Source organism: Gorilla gorilla, chromosome 5 (assembly GCF_029281585.2).
Source record: "Gorilla gorilla gorilla isolate KB3781 chromosome 5, NHGRI_mGorGor1-v2.1_pri, whole genome shotgun sequence".
NCBI classification, from domain to species: Eukaryota; Metazoa; Chordata; class Mammalia; order Primates; family Hominidae; genus Gorilla; species Gorilla gorilla.
The window spans coordinates 170,150,896-170,177,222 of NC_073229.2; the positions used below are offsets into that span (position 1 = coordinate 170,150,896).

A 26,327-nucleotide genomic window follows, 5' to 3' on the forward strand; every position below is an offset into this window, starting at 1 on the left:
TAAAGCAAAAAAGGACAAATGGGCTCACATCAAGAAAAAGCTTCTGCACAGCAAAGGATACAGTCAGCAAAGGAAGGACACAACCCACATAATGGTAGAAAATATTTGCAAACTACTTATCTGACAAGATATTAATAACCAGATTATATAAGCAGCTCAAACAACTCTATAGGAAAAATATAATTATCCAGCCAAAAACTGGGCACAAGATCTGACAGACATTTCTCAAACAAATGGCAAACAGGCATTTGAAAAGGGGCTCAACATCATTGATCATCAGATAAATGCAAGTCAAAACTACAATGAGATATTATCTTACCCCAGTTAAAATGGCTTATATCCAAAAGACAGACAATAACAAATTCTGAAGAAAAGGGAACCCTGATACAGTGTTAGTGGGAATGTGAATTAGTATAACCACTATGGAAAATAGTTTGAAGATTCCTCAAAAACACTAAAAATATCACTACCACATGATCCAGCAATCTTCCTATTGCTGGGTATATACTCTAAAGAAAGGAAATCAGTATATTCAAAGAGATATCTGCACTCCCATGTTTGTTGCTGCACTGTCCACAATATCCAAGATTTGGAAGCAATCTAAGTGTTCATCAACAGATGAATAGATAAATAAAATGTGGTACATATACACAATGGAGTACTATTCAGCCATAAAAAGAATGTGATCCTGTCATTTGCAGCAACATAGATGGAACTGGAGGTCATTATGTTAAGTGAAATAAGAAAGGCAGGAAGAAACATCACGTATTCTCACTTATTTGTTGGATCTAAAAGTTAAAACAATTGAACTCATGGACACAGACAGTAGAAGAATGATTATCAGAAACTGGGAAGGGTATTGGGGGTGGATAGGAGGTGGAAATTGTTAATGCGTACCAAAAAATAGCTAGTAAGAATGAGTAAGACCTACTATTTGATAGCACAACAGGGTGACTATAGTAAATAATAACTGCACTTTAAAATAACTAAATGAGTACGATTGGGTTGTTTATTACAAAAAGGATAAATGGTTGAGGAGATGGATACCCCATTCTCCATGATGTGATTATTATGCATTGCATGCCTGTATTAAAACATTTCATGTACCCCATAAATATATGTACCTACTATATACCTACACTTGAAAATAAAACATTTTTAAAAATGCAACTAATTTTTGTGTGTTGATCTTGTATCCTTCGACTTTGCTAAATTTGTTTATTACCTCTCATAATTTTTTGTGTGGATTCTTTAGAATTTTTTTATGTATGTATTTTGTAAATTTCCATTTTTTTCTATGCACAGGAATAGTTTTACTTCTTTTTTCCCAATTTGAATGATTTTCTTTCTTTTTTCTTGTCTAGTAGTCTTTGGCTAAAATGTTCAGTGCATTATTGAATAGCATTGGTAAAAGTGAGCATCCATGTCTTGTTCCTGATTTCAGGGAAAAGGCTTTATGTTTTTCACTATTGAGTATATTAGCTTTTTTTTTTTCTTTTTTAAATACATGTGCTTTATCAGGTTGAGGAAGTTCTATTTTATCTCTGATTTTTAAATTAAATTATTTTAATTATTAAAGGGTGTTCAATTTTGCCAAATGCTTTTCCTGTATAAATTAAGGTGGTAAATTTTTAAAAATTTCATTAATGTGTTATATTACATTGAATGATTCTTGTATATTGAATAACTTGCATTTCTGGGATGAATCATGCTTATGGCATATAATCCTTTTACTGGGCTGCTGTATTCAGTTTGCCAATATTTTTGAAAATTTTTGTATCTATATTCACATGGAATACTAATCTCTTAAACTAATAAAAATATATTATGAATTAACACCACCTTATCTTCAATAGTATACAAAAACTTTGCTCCGTAGAGCTCTACCACCCCCTTTGTGTTGTTTTCACAAAATACATTATGCAGTGTGTGTGCATTGACATGGATTTGTAATTATTGTTTTATACCTGTGGCATTAAATCATATAGCAAAAGAAAGAAGAGTTCCAAACCAAAAATACAATAATACTAACCTTTGAGTTTATCTATGTGGTTATCTTGACCAGTAACATTAATTCTTTGTATGGCTTCAAGTTACTGTCTAGAGTCATTTCATTTCCATCTGAAGAATAGAACTCCTTTTTAGCATTTATTATAGGGCAGTGCTACTGGTGACAAACTCCCATAGCTTATGTTCATCAAATAATATCTTAATTTTGTCTTCATTTCTGAAAAACGGTTTTGCTGAAATACAATACTTAAATGACAGTATTTTCTTTCAGCATTTTAACTCTGTCATTCCTGTTTTCTGGCCTTTATTGTTTCTGCTGAGAAACTGACTGCTAATGTTGTTGAGGATTTCTTGTAACTGTAAATTTGCTTTTCTCATGCTGCTTTCAAGATTTTGTCTCTGTCTTTTACTTCTGACAGTTTAATTGCAATATGTTTTGGTATGGAACTCTTTGTGTTATCCTTTTTTTGAGTTTGTTCAGATTCTTGGATATCTGCATTTGTGTCTTTATCAACATTGGGAAGTTTGTGACCATTATTTCTTTAAATATTCTTTCTGTCTCTTTCTTTTCTCCTTCTGGAACTCCTATTATTTGTATTATTGTACACTTGATGTTGTCCCATAGTTGTTTGAGGCTCTATTTATTTCTTTTTTGTGCACCTTGGACTAAATCATTTCAATCGACCTATCCTCAAGTGTGCTGATTCTTTCTTCTGCCTGTTCAAATCTGCTATGCAAACCCTTGTGGATTTTTCATTTCAGTTATAATACTTTTGAGCTCCATTTTTTATACTTTTGCTACCTTTCTTTTATAATTTTTATCTCTTTGTTAATATTATCTACTTGCTGAGACATTGTTATTTTGGTTTCGTTACACTCTTTTTCAATGGTTTTCTTTAGTTCTTTCAATATATTTAAGAGAGCTGATTTAAAGTTTTTTTTCTAGTAAGTCCAATGTTTTTGCTTCACAGGGTCAGTTTCTCTTAATTATTTCTGTGATTAGGGCATATTTCCTATTTTTTCATACTTTGTATTTTTTGTTGCAAACTGGACATTTTAAATATTATAATGTGGTACCTCTGGAAATCAGATTCTCCCCTTCGTCAGGGTTTGGTTTTGCAGTTTTTTGTGGGTTTTAGTTGGTTGCTTGTTCAGTCACTTTTCTAAGTTATTTTGTGACTTCTGTATTCTTTGTTGTGTGTAGTCTCCAATCTGTTTCTTTAGCTTCTATTCAGCTAGTGTTTTGACAGAGTTTTCCTTAAATGCCTGGCTCCAAAAACAAAATGGAACAACAATAACAAAAAAGAAAACAAAAGAAGGAAAGAAGGAAGAAAATGTAAAAAAGAAAATAAAGAAATCCTCCTATGCTTTGCAGCTTTTGCTCCTTTGGGACACTCCCTACTCAGCCAGGGTGTTTACAACTCTGCCTTAGCCTTCACTCCCTGCTTATGCTAAATCTAGACATGAGTCAGTGGTGAAAGCCTAGAGTGTTCTCAGATCTTTTCTAAGTGTGTGTTCTGCCCTGGTCATGTGCATGGTTTTCTAAATTTTCCTGTTTACATGGGTGCTTTTCAATGCCCTTATTTCCGAAGAATACTCTCCTTCTTTTCTTCTCATGCTTTTCGCATGTCTATTGTTTACCTCAATTGGAATCTCTTGCCTCAGGTGGTAGTAGGTTGCTCATTTGTCTTACAATATTTTCGGAGAATTCCCTCAGCATGGCTCCTTTTCCACCTGAGAGCATTCCAAGTTAGCTTAAACAAAGGCAAGCACCTTGTATCAGTCCCTTGATAGCCCCTGGAAAGTCCAAAACTGATAAACACAATTTTTTGAGAACAGGGTCTTCTCTGCTTTCTTACAAACCAGAGGCCAGAGTCCCACACTGGAAATGCGGGCTTCCTACCCTCTTCAATATCATCACCAAGCTTAAGAGGGAGTTGGGCAAGAGCAAGTATAAGTGCCCTACCATTTTCCTACCATTTTTAATGATCCTTTTTTCTTGATTAAGTATTTGCTTGATTGATATAAATTGTTATCTGTTTTTCAGAGTTCTGACAAAGTTGATTTTGACAGTTTTACTTGATTTTTTGGTTTTTCTATGCTGAAATGGTCCCTTGAAGCTAGCTATTCCACCATTTTGGCTAACATTATCTCTATAAATGGTTTTATATTTTAAGACTTAAAAAAACCTTTTATTTTAGGTTTGGGGGTACATGTGAAGGTTTGTTACATAGGTAAACACATGTCATGGGGGCTTGTTGTACATATTACTTCATCACCCAGGTATTAGGCCCAGTACCCAATAGTTACCTTTTCTGCTCCTCTCCCTTGTGTCTCTCTCCCTGCAGTGTCTCTTGTTTCCTTGTGTTCATAAATTCTTATCATTTAGCTCCCACTTATAAGTCACACCATGCGGTGTTTGGTTTTCTGTTCCTGTGTTAGTTTGCTGAGGATGATGGCTTCCAGCTTCATCCATGTTCCTGCAAAAGACATGATCTCATTCTTTTCTATGGCTGCACAATATACCATGGTGTATATGTCCCACATTTTCTTAATCCAGTCTGTCATTGATGGCCATTTATGTTGATTCCATGTTTTTGCTATTGTGAATAATGCTGCAGTGAACATTGGCATGCATGTGTCTTTATGGTAGAATGATTTATATTCCTCTGGGTATAAACCCAGTAATAGGATTGTTGGTTCAAATGTTAGTTCTGCTTTTAGCTCTTTTGAGGAATTGCCATACTGCTTTCCATAATGGTTGAACTAATTTACACTTCCACCAACACCGTACAAGTGTTCCTTTTTCTCCACAACATCACCAGCATCTGTTTTTTTTTACTTTTTTTTTTTTTTTTTTTGAGATGTAGTCTCGCTCTGTCGCTCAGGCTGGAGTGCAGTGGCGCGATCTCGGCTCACTGCAAGCTCTGTCTCCCGGGTTCATGCCATTCTCCTGCCTCAGCCTCCCCAGCAGCTGGGACTACAGGTGCACACTGCCACGCCTGTCTAATTTTTTTGTGTGTTTTTAGTAGAGACAGGGTTTCACCGTGTTAAGCAAGGATGGTCTCCATCTCCTTACCTCATGTTCCGCCTGCCTCGGCCTCCCAAAGTGCTGGGATTACAGGCGTGAGCTACCGTGCCCGGCCTTTTTTGACTTTTTAGTAATAGCCATTTTGACTGTGTGAGATCGTATCTCACTGTGGTTTTGGCTTGCATTTCTCTGATGATTGGTGTTACTGGGCTTTTTTTTCATATGCTTGCTGGTGGCAAGTATATCTTCTTTTGAGAAGTGTCTGTTCATGTCCTTTGCCCACTTTTTAATGGTGTTGTTTGTTTTTCTCTTGTAAATTTGTTTAAGCTTTATATAGATGCTGGATATTAGACCACTGTCAGATGCATAGTTTGCAGATATTTTCTCCCATTCTGTAGCTTGTCTGTTTACTCTGTTGATAGTTTCTTCTGCTATGCAGAAGCTCTCAAGTTTAATTAGATCCCACTTGTCAATTTTTGCTTTCGATGCAATTGCTTTTGGTGTCTTTGTCATGAAATCTTTGCCTATTCCTATGCCAGGATGGTATTGCCTGGGTTGTCTTCAGGAGTTTTTATAGTTTTGGGTTTTACAATTAAGTCTTATCTTGAGTTGATTTTTGCATAAGGTGCAAGAAAGGGGTCCAGCTTCAATCTTCTGTATATGGCTAGCCAGTTAACCCAGCACCATTTATTGAATAGGGAGCCTTACTCCATTGCTTGTTTTGTCAGCTTTGTCAAAGATCAGATGGTTGTAGATATGTGACCTTTTTTTCCAAGCTCTCTATTCTGTTCCATTGGTCTATGTGCCTGTTTTTGTATCAGTACCATAGGTAACCAGGGAGGTGAAAGATTTCTACAATGAGAATTACAAAACATTGTTCAAAGAAATCAAAGAAGATACAAAGAAATGGAAAAACATTCAATGCTCATAGATAGGAATAATCAATATCATTAAAATGGCTATGCTGCCCAAACCGATTTACAGATTCATTGCTATTCCTATCAAACTACCAATGACACATTCTTCACAGAACTAGAAAAAAACCATTTTAAAACTCATATGGAACCAAAAAAGAGCCCAAATAGGCAAGGCAACACTAAGCAGAAAGAACAAAGCTGGACATATCAAGTTACCTGACTTAAAACTATATTGCAAGGCTATAGTAAGACATTTTTAAAAATCAAAAGAATACTATTTTATGGCCTGTGAAAATTATATGAAATTCCAAGTTTGGTGTTCATAAATATTTATCGGGACATGCCTACATTCATTCATTTACATATTATCTATGTCTGCTTCAGTGCTACGATAGCATAGTCGAGTAGTTTTGACAGAAATAATGTGGTCTGCAAGCCTGAAATATTTAGAATCTGACCCCTTACAGAAAAAAATTGCCAGTCTGTTTTTAAACCTCTCAGCTTCCAGTGTCCTCTCTACCTCTTCTAGCCTCCAAATTGTTGTTGTTGACATCTTCGTTCAAAATAATTTTAATTTGTCTCAAATGTTTCAAATTTGATCTACAATGTGCTTCTCAATTTTACCCAACCTGCTGCTTAAGCCTTATCTCCCATCCCTTCTCTAGGTTCACTCTAATTACATTACACTTCTTACTCTTTCCCTTAAATGGCATGTTTTTTTTTTCATGAATGTTTATGCATTGGCATATGCTTTATTTCTTGGGATACCCTTTTAGACTTTTTTAACCTGTGAAATCCTGATTGTTTCTCGAGTAGGTTGAATAGTGGCCCCACCACCCATCCCCCAGCCCCAAGAGAGAAGCCCACCTGGAACAAGTGAATGTGATCTTATTTGGAAAAAAGGTCTTAGTAGATGTAATTAAGGTAAAGACCTTGAGGTGAGATCATCCTGGCTAGACCCCATATCCAATGACAAATTTCCTTATGAGAGAAGATAAGGGGAAAGGACATACAGAGGAAGAGGTGATACAAAGACAGAGGCAGAGATTGGAGTGATGTGCCTACAAGCCAGCAGCCATCCTGTGTTAGGAATGACACTTGAAACGTGTTCTTCCTCAGAATCTTCAGAAGCAACCAAGTAAGCTAACATCTTAATTTCAGATATCTGTCCTCCAGAGCTATGAGAAAATAAATTTCTGTTGTTTTCAGCCACCGTTTGTAGTGATTTGTTATAACAGCCCTGGAAAAATAATACATCCTCTAAAAAACCCAGCTCAAATGTCATTTTATGAAGGATTATCTGATTATGTGCTGATTCCTCTTTTGTATTATAGCATTTACCAAATTTTATTTCAATCTATTTCTTCAACTCTTTATCTTCTCTAAACACTCTGAACTTGTCCAGGCTAAGAATAAGCACTTAGTTTTATTTTATCCTTCACACTTACCATGGTATCTAGCATACAGTGACTGCCCCATATTTATTGAATGAATGAATGAATGAATAAATAAATTATAATAGAATATCAGATGACATAGTAAGCCTTGCTTAGAGTTGGTTTATCGGTATTCCGTATTTGGTTCTGCTACTTAAAAGTTTGACCACATGACACTTTGATCCTCAACTTGCCCATCTGTGTACTATGAGAGTGGAACTAAGAGTTTTCCCAGCTGTGAAATTTTAAGATATCTCATTTCTTTTGAGTGATTTCTTTCATGTCAGTTTCTGTTTTTGTGATTGAATGTGAAGAAAAATATCTTTTAGATTCTTCAGGGAAAACTATCACACTTCTAACATGTTTATGAGATACATGCATATCTATAAATATAGTATGTTTAAAAAGATTTTAATGATTCCTCTCCCTTTCTTTTGTTTCTGGAGCAAACCCAGAAATAACATGATAAAAATATATGAAAGAATTTCTGTTGTTACATCCACAGCCAACAAATTTTGTGGCTTTAAATGGTGAACTTGTATGTTTTGATAGTGAATCTAGTGTTGAAACTAAAATTTTTTCAGGATACACTTTGTAATAATTATTAATCATTTGAGGTGTACATATTACACAATAATACAAAAATAGATGCATATAAAATACATATAATTTATTAAAAATACAAATTCAACGTAATGTGCCAAACTAATTTATTGTTTGTAATCAGCTCTGAAATTAGTTTTCTTTTTGTATGTAACTCAAACTATTTATTTTTTAATGGTCTGTTTTCAGTATTTATGGTGTGGTAAAATGCTAATGCATCAGTCAATTGATGATATAAGCACTTGGGTATTCACATGTGAGGAAAGCAACTTAAAAGCCAACAAAACATATTGTCTGGACATTATTTGCATCAGTGAAGATGCACCTTTATATATGCCCTTATTCAAAGTGCTATTAAAACTTTGACTCAGCAAATCACTTGCAAGATAATTATTCCCACAAACAGATAAGAAGACAGAAATGTCAGTATAGTCATAGAATGAAGACTAAAAGTAAAATTACTAGATGAATTGGAGTCAGAAGCTGAGAACCCAGCTTTACAGTATAGCCAAGTCTTGTTCTGAAAGAAATTAGGAATCCTCATGAAAGCTAATTAGTTTGGAGACCACTTAAAAACCACCCTAGAACTTAAAAAAAGCACTACTTGCCTAAAATGGAAGAAAACCTAGAAAGTCCCTTGCATTTCAAGCTTGAATCTTTTCTCGCATGCTGGTCACAGAATTCTCTTTCACCTTTTTAAATACAACTCATTTTTATTGAGACCCTATTGTGTGCATGGATCTGTACCATTGATTACAAGTATGCAATTTGATCTGATTCTTAAAACCAACAGTTCTGTAGTCTTCTTGATTATGTGAGGCATGTACGATGCAGATATTTTCTTCGTGCTAATTAAAGTGGCACAGTTCACAAGGGATCGGAAGAAGCAGCAATCAGTAAAAATAGATGTTTTCTGAAGGCCTCCAAGCAGAAGAGGGGGCTGGAGCTGGGCTTTCCAGGAGGGGAGAAACCAACCAGCATGGCAGGGAGAAGACAAGCCTGAGATAAAGAGGTAGGAATAAGAGTAACGTTCATGGAGGGAGTGGAGGAATGCATAGGTAAGTAAAGTGGAGTACAAGTTAGGTTGGAGAGATCCACATTTAAATCATCCTAGAAATATGGTGTTGTGTTCTATAAAGTCTTATGAAAGAATAAACTATTAAGTGAAAGGAACTCATGGTTCTTTGAAGTAGAAAATCCCTTTATGAAATCTAACCCCCAATTTATAAAATATTGGGAACAAATTATTTGGTCTATTTGGATTTGCACACGTACTGCATATATCACAAGTCTCTCTATACAGATATTAATATATCTCAGCAGCATTAGTACTGATAACTTCATTTTCGAAGTTGGAATGTACCTTAGTTCATGTAATTTCACTCTTGTACAATGTTTAAATTACTTAATTAATTTTGGCATTTATTTTTTATTTATCCTGCAGCTATACCAGCATTTGTATTTTCTCATCTCTTTATGGGAATATCAATTGATAGGTTAATCTACTGATGGACTGATTGATTTTCTGCAGTCTTTCCCAACACATTCTCCAATGGTAGTTGAAGACATTCTTGGGAGTTACAGGACTTGAATTAGGAATCATGACCTATAAAACTTGTGTATTCCATTAATGTCTCCATTACATTTGCTTTTTTTGCTTCCTGCAATAAGAGAACAATTTTCATCTAAAGCTTGAATTGCCTCAGGAATGTGATAAGAGTTAATCTCATTCACACTAATAGTCAGGGAAGAATAAGGGGAAACAGTTACAGATTTTTTTTAAGGTCATTTTTAAATATAATATAATCTCAATCAAAATTTAAAATGGGGATGTCCTATGTAACCAATGCTTGCTAGAGTTGAATCAGTAGAAATAAAAATCTCTCAGAGAGCATTGGCCCTATTTCCTTAAGATGGTCGCTCCCCTATAAAGATGTTATAGTTGCTCACTTTTACTGTTGCAGATATACATACTGAATTTGACATCTACTAATCAGGAGACAAAAGAAGTCTGAATTTACCTTGTAATCCCTGGGCCACAGAAGAATACTGTCAGGACTATTTTAAAGTCTTTCTCCAAGCTGTGTTGTGGACTAAATTTACCTTCCCTTCTATCCTTGGGGACATTGGTCATTCAAATCAGGGCACTTTTGAGAGTGAAAGGGAGTGCTACAAAATAAAGCCATGAATGAATCTGTAAGAGGTATACACTGAATCTGTTCTGGGCAAACCAGAACATAATTCTGTCCAAAGTAGAAGCCTCTTCTGTTATTAATTATCTCCCATATTATCTTCTGACAGCTATGAATATGAGCTACACTGGCTCAAATTCCACCCTGATCCTCTCAAACTCTTCTAAAACACATTTTAGATTATAAATCCATGATCAACAAGCTTCCTTCACTCTGTTGTAGTGGTCTCGTCCACTAAAAAGCTGATCAGACACTTCAATGATCATTTGACATTCATCTGTGATACTTACTGCAGGGTACTTTGGCTTGGCTTTTCCCTTAAGGACCCTCAGTATAAGTATAGTTTATCTTTCCTTTGGACCCATCAGATTATCCAGAGAAGCATCTTCTAACTGCCTTCACAGAAGGTATTAATGTAGTTGCTAATTCTCACAAAGATGAATAGGGGAAGAGGGCAGAGAAGTGGATGTAATCATTAGTATTTGAGCATTCATTTGATCTCCTTGTTTTCAGTATGACACCACCACACTCAGCTGTGCCTGATATCTCCTGTGCAGGCACTCTTTGTTTTACCCTATCCAGAGAAGAGATTTCTACTTCTGGGAGTAGGAGAGTTACTTGGCTATATGGAGTCAGTGAGGCAATCTGAGGATTTGTTTGTTTTTCAAACTTCCAACCAATTCTCTTATTTTTGCCTTCATCCTGACCTCTACTTTTAGAAGTAGGTGATGCTACCAATTTCTTTTATCTTTTTGAGATGGAGTCTCGTTCTGTCACCCAGGCTGGAGTGCAGTGGCGCGATCTCGGCTCACTGTAACCTCTACCTCCTGGGTTCAAATGATTCCCCTGCCTCAGCCTCCAGAGTAGCTGGGACTGCAGGCACTTGCCACCGTGTCCGGCTAATTTTTGTATTTTTAGTAGAGACAGGGTTTCACCACATTGGCCAGACTGGTCTCGAATTCCTCACTTGTGATCTGCCTGCCTCAGCCTCCCAAAGTGCTGGGATTACAGGCGTGAGCCACCGTGCCTGGCACTACAAATTTCTTAATGTGGGTTCTATGATATAACTGAAATTGCTTATGAATTTTCTCACTGCCAACCTAGAATTCACCTTGCTTGAATCTTCTCAAGTAGTCACCTTTTTATCATATGTGTTTTTGGCTTACTTTTCCCCTGTTTTCTGATTTCCTTTTCTCTTTCCCTTATAGATTCAAGCCTTAAAAATTTCTTCATTATCATTTTAATGACAATACAATAAATTTATTAAGGGAACAAAAGTAAATGAATATGTTTGATTTTTCTTCTTTTTCCAGATTCAAACAGCATTTTAAAATTAGATTATGTTTTACTACTTATTAGTATTTAGGAATGCAGTCAGTTTGGTATATTGGATTTATATGTAGAACCTCTGCTGAACTCTCTTGTTAATTCTAAAAATTAGTCTGTAAAGTCTCTTGGGTTATTCTGTATCCAATTTAGTATTCAACCCACCCCAGTCAGTCTTCCACTCCCAACACTTGACCAAAATTGCTCTTGCTAGGGCTACCAATTTTCCCTATTTTGCTAAATCCAGGGGATTCTTTTCTGTTGTAATTTTAATTTGTGCATTTCAGCAACATTCCATACAACTTACTCATTCCTTCTTCTTGAGGTTCCTTTTCTTCTTGACTTCTTTAGCATCTTATTCTTCTAGTTTCTTTTCTGTTTCTTTGGATGCTTGGTCCCCTTTGATGGATTCTCTTCCTTTAGCCACTTGGAGTTCCTTATTTTGTTCCTTGGCTCTGTTCTGCTATCATTGTTGTCATCACTATCACTAACAGCAACTGTCATTGACATCATTACTAATATATAATTAGCTGTCACAACTGCCACTACCCTTTCAGATTTCTAATCGTTTGAGCTTGAAAAACCAACTCTACAAATTTACCAATTGTTCAAGCAATTGACAAATCTACAGGCATATCATGACTTGTAGGGTAGGAAAAACAAGGTTTAAGCCCAAATATGTTAATTACAATAAATGCAAAACATCTGATAAATTCTTATATTTTAATCATCAAGAATTATTCTAGTAATAAGCTTACTTCAAAGTTTCAGTCTGGGTTATAGGTGGCTGACTAAACTAGACAGTATGGTTTGGTTAGGTCAGACAGCAGAATCAAAATGGATGATTCACAACTATATTAATTATACAGCATCATGTATTGATTATTAAATACTTATATGGTGAACTGGGTTGGCTGGTTTGGTTATTCTAAGGCAATCTAGTAGAAATCCAACATATCTGGGTAGTCGAAAGGGTCTTATTCAAGTATGAAAAATAGCTTTATTATTAAGCCTGCAAAGCAATTCTTTCATTAAAATTTGAATCTTAGTGAACTTTAGACCTTTTTCAACAAGATACTACCTTCTCTATCACCAAAGAGCATCATTGTCCTTATATAATAATAATACTTATATCTGCCATTTATATTGAAAACAATCAGTCTACTAAGCACTTCCATTTAATTCTCAAAATTATTAGGGTAAGCATGATTATTTCCATTTTATTGAGGAAAGTGGGATTTAGAGATGCTGTCACTTTCTCATTTGTTTTCAGTATGACACCACCACACTCAGCTAAGCCTGATGTCCCCTATAATAAGTTATGTTCATAATAATTTATGGAGCTGGGATTCAAACATAGGTCTGATCTGACTGCAATCATAGATCTGGTCTGACTGCAAAGTTACTTGAAACATTGAAGTAAGCTTATCACTGTATACATATATATATATATATAGTGCATATTTGTGTTTGTGTGTATATATGTGTGTGTTTATGTGTGTGTGTGTGTGTGTGTGTGTGTGTGTGAGTGAGAGAGAATATTTTCCACTTAATCTTTTATAGCTAAATTTTCTATTAGGGTTCCCACTTGCTTGTATTTTCCTTCTGAATTAATATCTATCATTTGATCATAATTTTGTTTCTTGAAAATAACCTAAATTTCTTGGTAATCTTATGGGCACATGTCATAAATGATACTGACACAATTTTCTTCTTGGAATAAAATTTTTAATTTTGGGCATTTATAGAAGTATGATTCTAAATCTCAAACAATAATTACCATTTGTGTGAAGAATCATGTGCATCCATGCAAGTGTGTATGTGTGTACATATGTACCTGGTTGCAGTAATTCTTGTTATAGTACACATATTGGTAAATAAATATAAAGGCATTCAGATGTTTAAAAAACATTGTAAAATGCATTTGCTCTGTTTCCTAATTCTCATGCCCTGCAATCTTGTTTCCAATGCTATTCCTCCTCATAAAAGTGATTTGATAATATCAGACAGGCTACATTTTGATAAATTTAATGAACTATTTTTAGTCCTTTGTGTTCCCACCTCTTCCCTCAACTCTTACACCTTAGCCACTCCCTCCTTCTTGAAGTACTCTTTCTCACTGGTTTATTGACCTAACATTTGTTAGTTTTTATCTATTTCTGTTGCTTCTCAATGAACTTTGTGGGCTCCATTTTCTCTGCTTTTACCATATCTAGGGTTTTTCTTCTTACCCTGGATATTCCCTGGGTCATCTTATCAATTTCTGTGATTTATTTTTTTCCAAGATTCCCCACAGATATTTCATTGATACATATCTCATTTCTGACCCCTAAATGTGTACAGAATTACTTATGGGAGCATTTCCTTTGCCATGTCTCAAAGGCAGTTTACTGAGTCTCAAATGAAATTTATCATTTCCCATTACCTTGCAACTCTTCCTCTCCTATATTTTCTATGTCAGTAAATGGTACCACTATCTGGTAACTTGTGCCAAATTCCGAACTGGGGAGCCATTTCTCATTGCTTTTTTATGCTCAATCTCTATAACATCTCATTTTTTATTGCTATCCTTCTAATTTTTTCATGTTTATACATTGTCACTTCCAATGCCTTAGTTCAGTTCATCATGATTTCCCACTTTGATTACTTGTAACTTATTTTTAAATTAATTTTATTAATGTGAAGTATAGTTTCAGTAAAACAGATAAATTTTAGTTTATAATTCCCATAGTTTTGACAAATGTATATACCTGTGTAATAACACTCCCATCAAAATCAGGAACATTTATATCACTCCAGAAGATTTTCTCTAACTCCTTTCCAGTTGATCTTCCTAATCTCATGCAAAGGCAATCACTCTTCTGATTTCTATTTGTGTAGATGACTGTGACTGTCCTTGAACTTTATATAAATGGGATCAAAGAGTATGTTCTCTGGTGTCTTTTGGTCAAAATAATGCTTGTGAGATTAATCTGTTTTGTTGCGTGAATCTGTAATTTGTTTTTTTTTTATTGTGGAGTAGTGATCCATTGTGTGATGATATGACATTTTGTTTATCTATTCTCTGGTTGATAAAAAGGATAAAGGATGTGTTTCAGGTAGGGCAATATTTTGGTGGTGTGCTGATTGTATAACAACTATGTTGTAGATTTTCTGTTGCAGTGAAGTAGGAATACAATATATTTCTGTTTAAACAGGAATAATAATTTAATTGGTTGTGTAGGTGAAACTGTAGTAGGAAAGTCTTTTTTACTGAAGGCTTTTATGGGATTTGAAAATTTAGATACTTTGCTTGCTTAATTGTTCAAAAGTTGGCTGTGAGACTGTGCAAGTAGGTTACTGCCTTTATTAGAACTGTTATAAAAGATGGCTATTTTAAGGAAATAGAACAATCACCTGTAATGTTTATGCCCTCAACAGATGAAATGCCCAAGGGAAAGGAATTCAAATTCATTTTCTTTATTACTTAAGCATTTTCTGAGAAGAGCATCAGTTCAAAGCTTAAGGAAAAATGAATATAAGTAATACTTAGCTCAGTTTATATGTTTTGTTTTTATTGCACTCAATTTATGAATTTGGAATAAAGATAGTGTGATGTGGCACTGCCACTAATTTATTATCTAAGCTCAGGTATGAAAACATTCTTGGTGTCTCAATTTTTTTATCTATAGGATTCCATAACATGCCTATTTTGCTTATCTCATATGATGATTCTGAGAACATTTTCAAATAGTTACTTTCAAATTATATAGCCACAACATTAGGTAAAGGTTAGCTTACATTTAATTATCTTCTTTTTACTTTTATAAAATTTCATTTTCTATACACTAACATATGCAGCACAGTGGTGAAAATGGTTTTATCACATTGGGAACACATTTTAATACTTCAAATATAATGAAGTTTGTAGTGTAAATATGGTTCTAAAAGGTTTAATATTAATTAGGCTAGTTACTTGCACTTGAGAAATAGTTGCAAAATAATTACTCTTTCTACACTATATTAAAAATAGATGAGAAAAGTCTGTAAACTGCTTGACTTTGATATTCTTAGAGAAAGGCATTGACATGAGATGATAATTTTAATGTTCAGAAAGAATGTATCCATTCATTTATTCAATGAATATTTGAGCACCTATAATGAACCTGACAGTAGGCACTGGGGATACTGCAGGGAATAAAACAGGCAATAGCTGCAGCCTTCACAGTACTTCCAGAATAATGTGTTTGTCTTATTCTCCTTAATTGTAATTTTAGATCAATTTTTAAATTTATTTTTTCTTTCTTTTTTGAAGTATAAAAGTTTTTAAAATTGATACATAATAGATGCACGTATTTTGAGGTACATGTGATATTTTGATACACTCCTATAAATGTAAAAATTAAATCAGTATAATTGGGATAGCCATTACCTTAAGTATTTGTCTTTACTTTATGCTAGGAACATTCAATTTCTTATCTTCTAGGTATTTTGAAATGTACAACATATTATTGTTAACTATAGGCACACTTCTGGTCTATCAAATACTGAATTATATTTAATACTATAAACATAGATGTTTGGACAGTTGTGGCAGAACAGTATGTGGCCAAATGTATGTGTCCCAGTCAATCTGCATGAGTCCACAGAGCCATTAATGATTTTTATTCGCTTAGGGAAGTTGATGCTTTTGGTCCTATCTCTGAATATAGAGTAATAGCCTAATTAATCAGTCCAATACAACAACTGAACACATAGTAAATTTGGCTTTAGTCCTTATCTTTTAAAGCATTTTCTTTACTTTGTTAATCATCCAAGTTTTATAAAAATGTTTCCCATTTCTTAAAGGAAGAGATTTTATTTTCCAATTGATTTTGGTTCAGAGAACAAAGTCCAATAAAGATATGGCTGTTTCTCCCTTGATTCAAGCAATATAGATAGCCAAATTGGATAGATAAACTGAAAATTCTCAGTGGGGCTTGAATTATCTTGCTGACACTATGAATTAAATATAAGGATGTAAGAAATGTTATACTCAATTAAATTAATTGTCCATGGAGCATGATAGTTTATGGAAAAGCATAATATTTACTCTCCACAACATTGATCTATCTTGAACATCCATTTTATTCCCTTAGTAATACACTACATATCAATGCTCTACAAATCAATTTTCTGCAAAGACTTTTTGATTTCATTTCTATTTTCAGTCACTACTACCTTTTTAGCAATGAGTTTATTACCACTTGTGTATACTTCATTTGCATATGTAAGTAACTCCATAAATTACTTTCCAAAATACCAACTAGAGTATACTATAATTTGAAATACAGGCTTGATATGGTTTGGCTTTTTGTCCCCACCCAAATCTCATCTCAAATTGTAATCCCCAGGTGTTGAGGGAGGGACCTGGTGGGAGGTGATTGGATCATGGCGGCTGTTTCCCCCAAATTGTTTTCATGATAGAGAGTTCTCACAAGATCTTTTGGTATTATAAGTGGTATTTAATACACTAAATTGTGTATTAAATAAGTGGCAGTTTCCCCTGCTCTCTCTATCTCCTGCTGCAAAGAGAAGACATCCCTTGTTTCCCCTTTGCCTTCTGCCATGATTGTATTTCTTAATAGCAGTGTGAGAAGGGACTAAAACGGGAAATTGGTATCAAGAGGCAGAGAGGGGGCACTGCTATAAAGATAACCTGAAAATGTGGAAGCAACTTTTGAACTGGGTAAGAAGCAGAATTTGGAACAGTTTGGAGGGCTTAGAAGAAGACATGGGAGGAAGGAAGATGTGGGAAAGTTTGAAACTTCCTAGAGTCTTGTTGAATGGTTTTCACCCAAATGCTGATAGTGGTATGGACAATGAAGTCCAGGCTGAGGTGGTCTCAGACGGAGATGAGAACTTACTGGGAAATGGAGCAAAGATCACTCTTGATATGCTTTAGCAAAGAGACTGGCAGCATTTTGCCCCTGCCCTGGAGATCTGTGGAACTTTGAACTTGAGAGGGATGATTTAGGGTCTCTGGCAGAAGAAATTTCTAAGCAACAAAGCATTCAAGAGGTGACCTGCTTTTTTCTGAAAGTGTGGTTACATGTGTTCCCAAATAAATGGTTTGAAACTGGAACTTATGTTTAAAACAGAAGCACAGCATAAAAGTTTGGAAAATTTGTACCCTGACCATTTGGTAGAAAAGAAAACCCCATTTTCTGGGGAGAAGTTTAAGCCAGTTGCAGAAATTTGCATAAGTAATGAGGAGCTGAATGTTAATCACCAAGGCAATGGGGAAATGTCTCTAGAGCATGTTAGAGATCTTCAAGGCAGATCCTCCTGTCACAGGCCCAGAGGCCTAGGAGAGGTAAATGGTTTCATGGGCCAGGTCCAGGGCCCCACTGCTCTGTGAAGCCCTGGGACTTGGTGCTCTGTGTCCCATTTGCTCCGGCTCCAGCTGTGGCTGAAAAGGGCCAAGGTACAGCTTGAGTCATTGCTTCAGAGGCTGCAAGCCCCAAGCCTTGGAAGCTTCCATGTGGTGTTGAGCCTATAGGTGCACACAAGTCAAAAATTGAGGCTTGGGAACCTCCACCTAGATTTCAGAGGATGTATGGAAATGCCTGGATGTCCAAGCAGAAGTTGGTTGCTGGGGCAGGGCCCTCATGGAGAATCTCTGCAAGGGCAATTCAGAAGGGAGATGTGGGGTTGGAGCCCCCACACAGAATCCCCACTGGGGCACTGCCTAGTGGAGCTGTGAGAAAAGGGCCACCATGCTCCTGACTCCGTAATGGTAGATCCACCAACAGCTTGTACTGTGTGTCTGGAAAAGCCATGGGCACTCAATGAGAGTCCACAAAGGAGCTGCCCAAGGCTATAGGAGTCCACCCCTTGCATCAGCATTCCCTCGATGTGAGACATGTGAGACATGGAGTTAAATGAGATTATTTTGGAGCCTTAAGATTTAATGACTGCCCTGTTGGCTTTCTGACTTGCATGAGGCCTATGGCCTCTTTGTTTTGGGCAACTTCTTCCATTTGGAATGGGAACATTTATTTCATGCCTGTACCTCCATTTTATCTTGGATGTAACTAACTTGCTTTTGATTTTACTGGCTCATAGGTGGAACGGACTTGCCTTGTCTCAGATGAGACTTTGGACTTGGACTTTTGGGTTAATGCTGGAATGAGTTAAGACTGTGGGGGATTGTTGAGAAGGCATGATTGGTTTTGAAATGTGAATGGGACATGAAATTTTGGAGGGGCCGGGGTGAAATGACATGGTTTGGCTTTGTGTCCCCACCCAAATCTCATCTCAAATTTTAATCCCTGGGTGTTGAGGAAGGGACCTGGTGGGAGGTGATTAGATCATGGGAGCAGTTTACCCCATGCTGTTCTCATGATAAGTGAGTGAGTTCTCGTGAGATCTGATGGTTTCATAGTGGCAGTTTCTCCTGCTTTTCTGCCACTGTGGGAAGCTGTCCCTTGTTTCCCCTTCACCTTTTGCCATGATTATATTTTTTTATAGCAGTGTAAGAATGACCTAATACAAGACTTAATTCATCCCTTTGTTTCTTTTGTCTGATTCTTGCTTGCTTCTTATCTATCCCATTTGAAGAGTTTAAATTTCTAGCTGATTTTATGTGGAAAACTTTATATCCTTTTGCTCTTTTATAGCCTAGACTCATTATTCTATGAAATACTTTATGATGGAAAGCAATGATAATTATGCATACATTCATAAGGAGGGTGACTACAGTTTCGTTGATGGATAATATTTACCTTATTACCATATCAGGATGGTGAACATTCTGTTCTTATTGTTACAGCAGCACATTAAATCATTGTTTTGAGATAATAGTTCAGATATTGTTTTGATTTTGATCTTGATCTCCACTAAATATTGTATTAAATAGATTTCCCAAACCTAAATACTGATAACACTTTTTTATCCTGCTACAAATCACATACTAGATTAGACATTCGTTTGATTTTGATCTTGATCTCCACCACATTGTGTATAGATTTCCCAAACCTAAATACTGATAACAGTTTTTTACCCTGCTACAGATCACATACTGATTGTAATGTGATTTCATACTAGTACTGAATATTCATACTAACAATATTTCTGGATTCATGAACCTTTAGCATTCTTTGAACTCTTATAGATTAGTGTATTTACTTGTATTTGCTAGTTTGTATGTAGCTCATTGTTGCAGTAATCCCCTTCAATTCTACTGGAAGAACCATCCCTTAGATGTCTGCACATGTATTATACCCTGCCTCCTATGTGAAGTCTTCATTTATAGAAAGAGAAAGTATATTTGGGTGATCTTGTCTTCTTTTGTCTCCATGGCTTCTTCTTTGATTGTTTTTGTCCTGGTACCTTCTATAGTTAGCTCTTAAATAATTATCAAGAAATTTAATTGATCATTTCAAATTAATACATTTGAAATTTTTTTTTCTTTAACACTTTTTGTATATGCATGCATCTGGCATGTTATAATCCTCAAATTCATCATCTTTAAAATGATTAGTTTCAGCCAGCGTGAATGTGTAGTTTTTACTTGGACTGTAAAATGAATTTGAGAACCAATAAATCTGAACATTTAATTATTCCTTCAGTACAGCAATGTGATATATTAAAGATGTTCAGCTTTAGGAACACATATTGAAACTAAATGTGGACTTCAGAGACATTACTTTCTCTAATGCTGAAAATCATAATTAAGGGGTATATATGCACAGAAATCTTTGCACATTCACTATATCTCTGGAATATTCTAGGAAAGTAACATTTAGAGCTTATCACACTCTAATGGGCTTATCTAAAATTGAACTTAAGTGGCTACTAGAGGAAGTCAGATACTATGGGACTCTGTGCATACCTGTGGCTTGCTGTTCTTCGAAAAGACATATTCCTAGGGTAGAAGCAGAGAACCATTTAGTCCCATATGTGATGATCAGGACTTACCTCTTCCCGTTTTCCTTATGTAAACATGTGGCTACTTCCCAAATTGAGATCATTTAGTCTAAAAAATGTGAACTTTGTTTAGTACATTATTTGTGGAAAAAGAAAAAAATATATTCTCTTTGGGCTGTTTAAAAAAAAAATCCGGAAATCTCTGACACTTAGGGAAAAAAAGATCAGAACCAGAATGAGAAAGACCTTTTGTTATTGACTAGAGGTATTGTTTTCCTTCCTAAGTTTCATGGAACACACTGAAGAATATTTGAAACTGCCTCATGTGGTTTGTCCCCTCCAGTCTGACATGGCACCATTCCATAATATAATAATGACCTGAGCAAGGCGATTATAAGCTGACCCATAAGGGACCAACGTAAGCTGATCTCTCTGCTCTATATGACACAAATAGAAAGCTTTGAACAAGAGTAGAAAGACACACTGTCACTTGTCTTTTCCCCTGAAAAAGCCGGGCCACATTCTGCTCAGCCAACATGTTCCCAGAGGAATGTGATTTAACTTCCACTTTTCACACAGTCAGAAGCAACACCATAGACCTGTAGGGAAGGTGATGGCCGCCTGGGAGGAATTTGGATAAGTGTTTGTCGCTCCAGTATTTTCATGTGACCTGACTCTCATTCTCAATTTAGTTACATCTTGACCTGAAAATGCAGCCACAATATGCCTCTCTTCATTTGGCATACCTTAATTCATAATGGGCATGCCTGTCCTTTCCCTTCTCCCACCCTATGCAGCCTCTTCCTGATTTCCCTTGCAATCTACTAATAGAGCCTTTCTTTAGATGTCTATACATGTGTTTACACTCTGTTTCCCTCTGTAGGGACTTTACTCGCAGAGAGAGAAAATATATTTGAGTCCCTGAGATATATACAAAGATATCTACCCCAAAGCAGCCTAGGCAGTTCTCCACTTCTTTGGCCAGATTGTCTGACTATTCACGTATCTGGCAGCTTCTATACGACCCCTCATATAGTAAAGGAATTAATATTCCCCACTTTCTCCTAGTTTGTCTCCCCTCCTCCCTCTATCAAACGACTGATTTTTATACATGAGATAATAGACAAGCCTTGGGTGACCTGTTTTTTTTTTTTTTCTTCCCTCCCCCTCTTTTTCCCTTGCGGTAAAATAGTGCTGAAGAAAGAGGGCACTAGTGTACAGCCCAGATCGCATCCTTGCACCGTCTGGATTAGAGCTGAGGCGTCTGCAAGCCGAGCGTGGCCACGGTCCTCTGGCCCCGGGACCATAGCGCTGTCTACCCCGACTCAGGTACTCAGGTATGTCTCAAGTCCATGTCCTCCAAACAGACTCAGGTGAGCGGACACTTCCTCGGGTGAAACCCACCCACATCGGCAGACCAAGTCCCAGTCTATCAGATTTTCCTCCGGGTCCCAGGCGCATTCTCGCTTATGTATTTCTTTTCGTCCTGTGTCCTCAGGAAGAGTCGGGACCGATGGGTGCCTGGGTTGTCTTTCTCCTTTTTCTGCCTCACCTCCTGTGCTCTCCTCGCCCTCTCCCATAGCCCCCTTTTCGTCGACTCTCACCTTGAGAAAAGGAGCAGGGGAGGAACGGGAGAGGGAGCCAACTTCAGCCCCGCAGGCGGCTGAGATTTGGCGCCTCTGTCCCCAAGCGGGTGGGTTTGGATATATACCTGCACAAGCGGTGCAAGGTGACGAGAATGAGGGCGGAGGGGCGGTGGGGACTCGAGTGGAAGGGAGTGTGTGTGTGTGTGTGTGTGTGTGTGTGTGTGTGTGTGTGTGTGTATGTGTGTGTATGGGTAAAGAACTCAGAGGAGGGAGGTTGAAAGAGCAAAGCGGGTCAGGGAATTGCAACTCACTGGTCAAAGCGTCCCTTCCAGGCCCTGCCAGGGAATGTCTGGCTGGACCGAGCACTGTCCAGGGTCCTGAAGGCGGCAGGGCTCAGGCTGCCGCGGCGAGAGCAACCCGGAAGCTCCCCTCCGTTCCCTTTCTAGCAACTATGCAAACCCCAAAGCAAGCGCGGGACCCCCTCTAACCCGTCCACCCACCGCGGGAAACAAGTTACCTTATCTGCACCCCTTCTTCTTGAACATACACAGCAAGCCTGACTTCTTAGGGGGGAAACATACCAAACTCCTCCACACGGAGACTTTACCAGGCGTTGCCTTAGTAACTAATGTGGATTTTCTTCAAGCTGGCAAATTTATATTTACAGCTGATTGTATGTCAGGGCTTCTTCAACCCCTCAAAATTAAAGTAAAAGGTGCATCCTTTGTTTACGTTTATTTTAAAGTCGCGCTTCCACCTTTACAATGAGTTTCCAAATTTTCTTCTGAAAAAAAGTTGATCTTTTCCAATCCGGAAAGTTCTCTTGGGTTGAAGGACCGAGCTCCTCCCCTCCTCTCTGCTCACCTTCCCCACCGCCCTCCAAGTTAGAAAGCATGATAGGTTTTAGGGGACCAGGAAACGACTTAAGGTTGGAGGAGCGGGCGAGTTGGCGGGGCTCTGCGCCGCCTGGACCCGTGAGGACAGAGGGGGCAGGACACCCCGCCTTCCTCAGTGACCACAGCTGCGCTCCAAGCTGTTCCTGCAGCCGATATCAGGATGTGCCGAGATGAAACGGACAAGGCAACTGTTAACATTACAGACCCCAGAGTTTTAACACAGGTCCTCTGATGACAAGGTTGTGATTTTTCTCTGTCTTTTGTCAGCAGCATCTAGCTCACCGCTGCCAACACGACTTCCACTGTACTCTTGATCAATTTACCTTGATGCACTACCGGTGAAGAACGGGGATTCGAATTCCCTTACAAACGCCTCCAGCTTGTAGAGGCGGTCGTGGAGGACCCAGAGGAGGAGACGAAGGGGAAGGAGGCGGTGGTGGAGGAGGCAAAGGCCTTGGACGACCATTGTTGGCGAGGGGCACCACTCCGGGAGAGGCGGCGCTGGGCGTCTTGGGGGTGCGCTCCGGGAGCCTGCAGCGGGACCAGCGTGGGAACGCGGCTGGCAGGCTGTGGACCTCGTCCTCACCACCATGGTCGGGCTCCTCTTGTTTTTTTTCCCAGCGATCTTTTTGGAGGTGTCCCTTCTCCCCAGAAGCCCCGGCAGGAAAGTGTTGCTGGCAGGAGCGTCGTCTCAGCGCTCGGTGGCCAGAATGGACGGAGATGTCATCATTGGAGCCCTCTTCTCAGTCCATCACCAGCCTCCGGCCGAGAAAGTGCCCGAGAGGAAGTGTGGGGAGATCAGGGAGCAGTATGGCATCCAGAGGGTGGAGGCCATGTTCCACACGTTGGATAAGATCAACGCGGACCCGGTCCTCCTGCCCAACATCACCCTGGGCAGTGAGATCCGGGACTCCTGCTGGCACTCTTCCGTGGCTCTGGAACAGAGCATTGAGTTCATTAGGGACTCTCTGATTTCCATTCGAGATGAGAAGGATGGGATCAACCGGTGCCTGCCTGACGGCCAGTCCCTCCCCCCAGGCAGAACTAAGAAGCCCATTGCGGGAGTGATCGGTCCCGGCTCCAGCTCTGTAGCCATTCAAGTGCAGAACCTGCTCCAGCTCTTCGACATCCCCCAGATCGCTTATTCAGCTACAAGCATCGACCTGAGTGACAAAACTTTGTACAAATACTTCCTGAGGGTTGTCCCTTCTGACACTTTGCAGGCAAGGGCCATGCTTGACATAGTCAAACGTTACAATTGGACCTATGTCTCTGCAGTCCACACGGAAGGTAGGCATTATATTTGGGAAAGAAGCGTACTGAGAAAGTCAGGGCAATGCATGATGTGCTCCTGGGATCATAGTATTGTTCCTGTTTATTTCTAGCACTGTGGGGAACGGAGTTTACCCTTCTCAGTACTGCCCACCCAGGCATTGCCTTTTATTCTCATTTCCTTACAATTATAGTGTAGGAAAATTGTACCCCATAGAATATCTGAGGATAGTAGGAGCTGAAAGGGTATTAAACTTTCCATGCAAAGTGTCCAGCAGTAGATTTGACTTGAATACTTGTTTGCCCTCATATTTTGAGTTTGCGTTTGGAAGGCTTATTTGTCCAAGGTGTTATATTGCCCTTCAGTGACTGGCTATGACTTTCCAGGTGTAATGAGTTAATTCAGTGTGAGTGATTGGCAAAAAGAAGTTACTATTCCACAAATAGGACTTCAAAGCTTTATCTTTCTTTAACAGTTGAAGATTTTCTTTGTCCTCTTGTACCCCTTCTTACATATCCAAAACTTTCCTGTGAATGTAGGATTAATGCAGTCATCTCCCTCAGTATATCAGAAACTTATATTTTTACTTCTGGAGTATCTTAGTTACGAAGAAAAAGTAAGTAATTTAAATAATGTATTTTCTTCTTACTTTATAGGCTAAAATCATCCAGATTCCCTCACTCCCCCAAGAATTATCTTGTTTTATGAGAAATAACACTGGTGACCACTTAGATTTGAGTTTTGGTTTCTAGTCTTTTTTCTTCTAACACAATGAACTTACGTATTAGAATTAAAGTTAGATCAGTTATAAAATACTAATGAATGGATAGCAGATATTAGGTTTATAATGTCTTTCTAAAATGCAATAGATTAACCTAAGGTTAAAAGCTTTGATTTTTCCAGAGACTTATGGATGTGAATTTTCAAAAATTTTTTTATATAAAGATTTTCTAGACTCTCTTCACCTTAGGTTATATACATTTTTTAATAAAAGGGGATTTCTGAGCTCAGCTACTCTTAAGTCCCCCAGTAGGTTTATGAAAAAGCTGAAGCCCTGGTTATAAATTAACATCTAGGACAATTCACATGTATAGCTGGCAGAAGAAGACAATCTTGCTGGTATTTCTGTATTCATATTTCTTCAAGTCAAATGATTTTCAAGAAGCCATAGACATGGCTCCATGTTTTTTAAATATTTCCATAATATTCAGTTACTGTTGTGAGGCCTGATTATAGAAATTGACAGCATCCATAGTGAAGTGATTATATGGTTATCATTACTGAAAACATATACTTTATAAAGGGAACAGAATTTTCAGAGCAAACATAAATGATATAGGATTACACATTATAATTTCAGATTTTGCTTTTGGAAAAAACTATCTGCTGTGATATTATAACTTTATAACTATGCTTCTGAAGCTTGATTTTTAATCATGAACTGCGTATCTCTTTTTGAACAAAAATTCATTACTTTTTTAAGACTGAAAGTATTAATTCCTTATATTTTAATATTTAACTTTACTACATGTTAATGTTTAGCATAGTTTCTTTAGTGCTTGCTTAAATGAAACATCCTGAAAGACCAAGTTAAAATGTGTTAAATATCATCATTGGATAGATCCAAAGATGATGGCAAAGAGAATGGCAAAATCTAGATTGAATGTGATTTATTTAAATATTAATAATATTTCCCCCATTGAGCTAGATAATTGATTATTAATATTGGAAGTATAAATTCTTTCTTCAGGAAGAAGTAATGCTTCATCATTTTTAAACAGTGGTTTTATTTTCCATATTTCATTATAAGATTGTTTTATTTGGTGAGAGGTGGCTAATAGTGGGTTGCTTTCTGAGGAGTAGAATTATGTTTTTGGAAAATGAATTGAACATGTTTTCACTAATTTTGCTGCGAAAGGACTAATATTATAATTTTGCCCATGTGTTAGTTTGGATTACTATGTTTCCTTTCTGCCTTCTGATTGGTGTTGTATGGCAAAGACAATGTCTCCGTACTATTATAGTAATTGATTCCAGACTACATTGTGTTCACAGAACAGCATCATAGCAATATGTGGGGTTTATTTTATTACCAAGCAGTTACACCATTCACCTTGCCATTCATATATAATACCTTGTTTCTTCTCAAAGGGAATTAGTTACTTCTC

The 26,327-nt window shown here is 37.4% G+C and overlaps 1 protein-coding gene across 5 annotated transcripts in view; it reads left to right on the forward strand.

Annotated features, from left to right (window-relative positions):
* The window catches only part of GRM1 (glutamate metabotropic receptor 1), a 478,923-nt gene that overhangs the window by 48,221 nt on the left and 404,375 nt on the right, over positions 1–26,327 (forward strand). For 3 of the 5 annotated variants that reach the window (XM_019030188.4, XM_063707932.1, XM_063707933.1), the window contains exon 1: positions 22,909–24,176. In XM_019030188.4, coding sequence (XP_018885733.3) covers positions 23,477–24,176 — 700 coding nt within the window. In that variant the 5' untranslated portion in view covers positions 22,909–23,476. Of the gene's footprint in view, positions 1–21,592; positions 21,742–22,908; positions 24,177–26,327 lie in introns of those variants that run through there. The other 2 variants (XM_055391792.2, XM_055391793.2) reach the window with 2 other exon arrangements.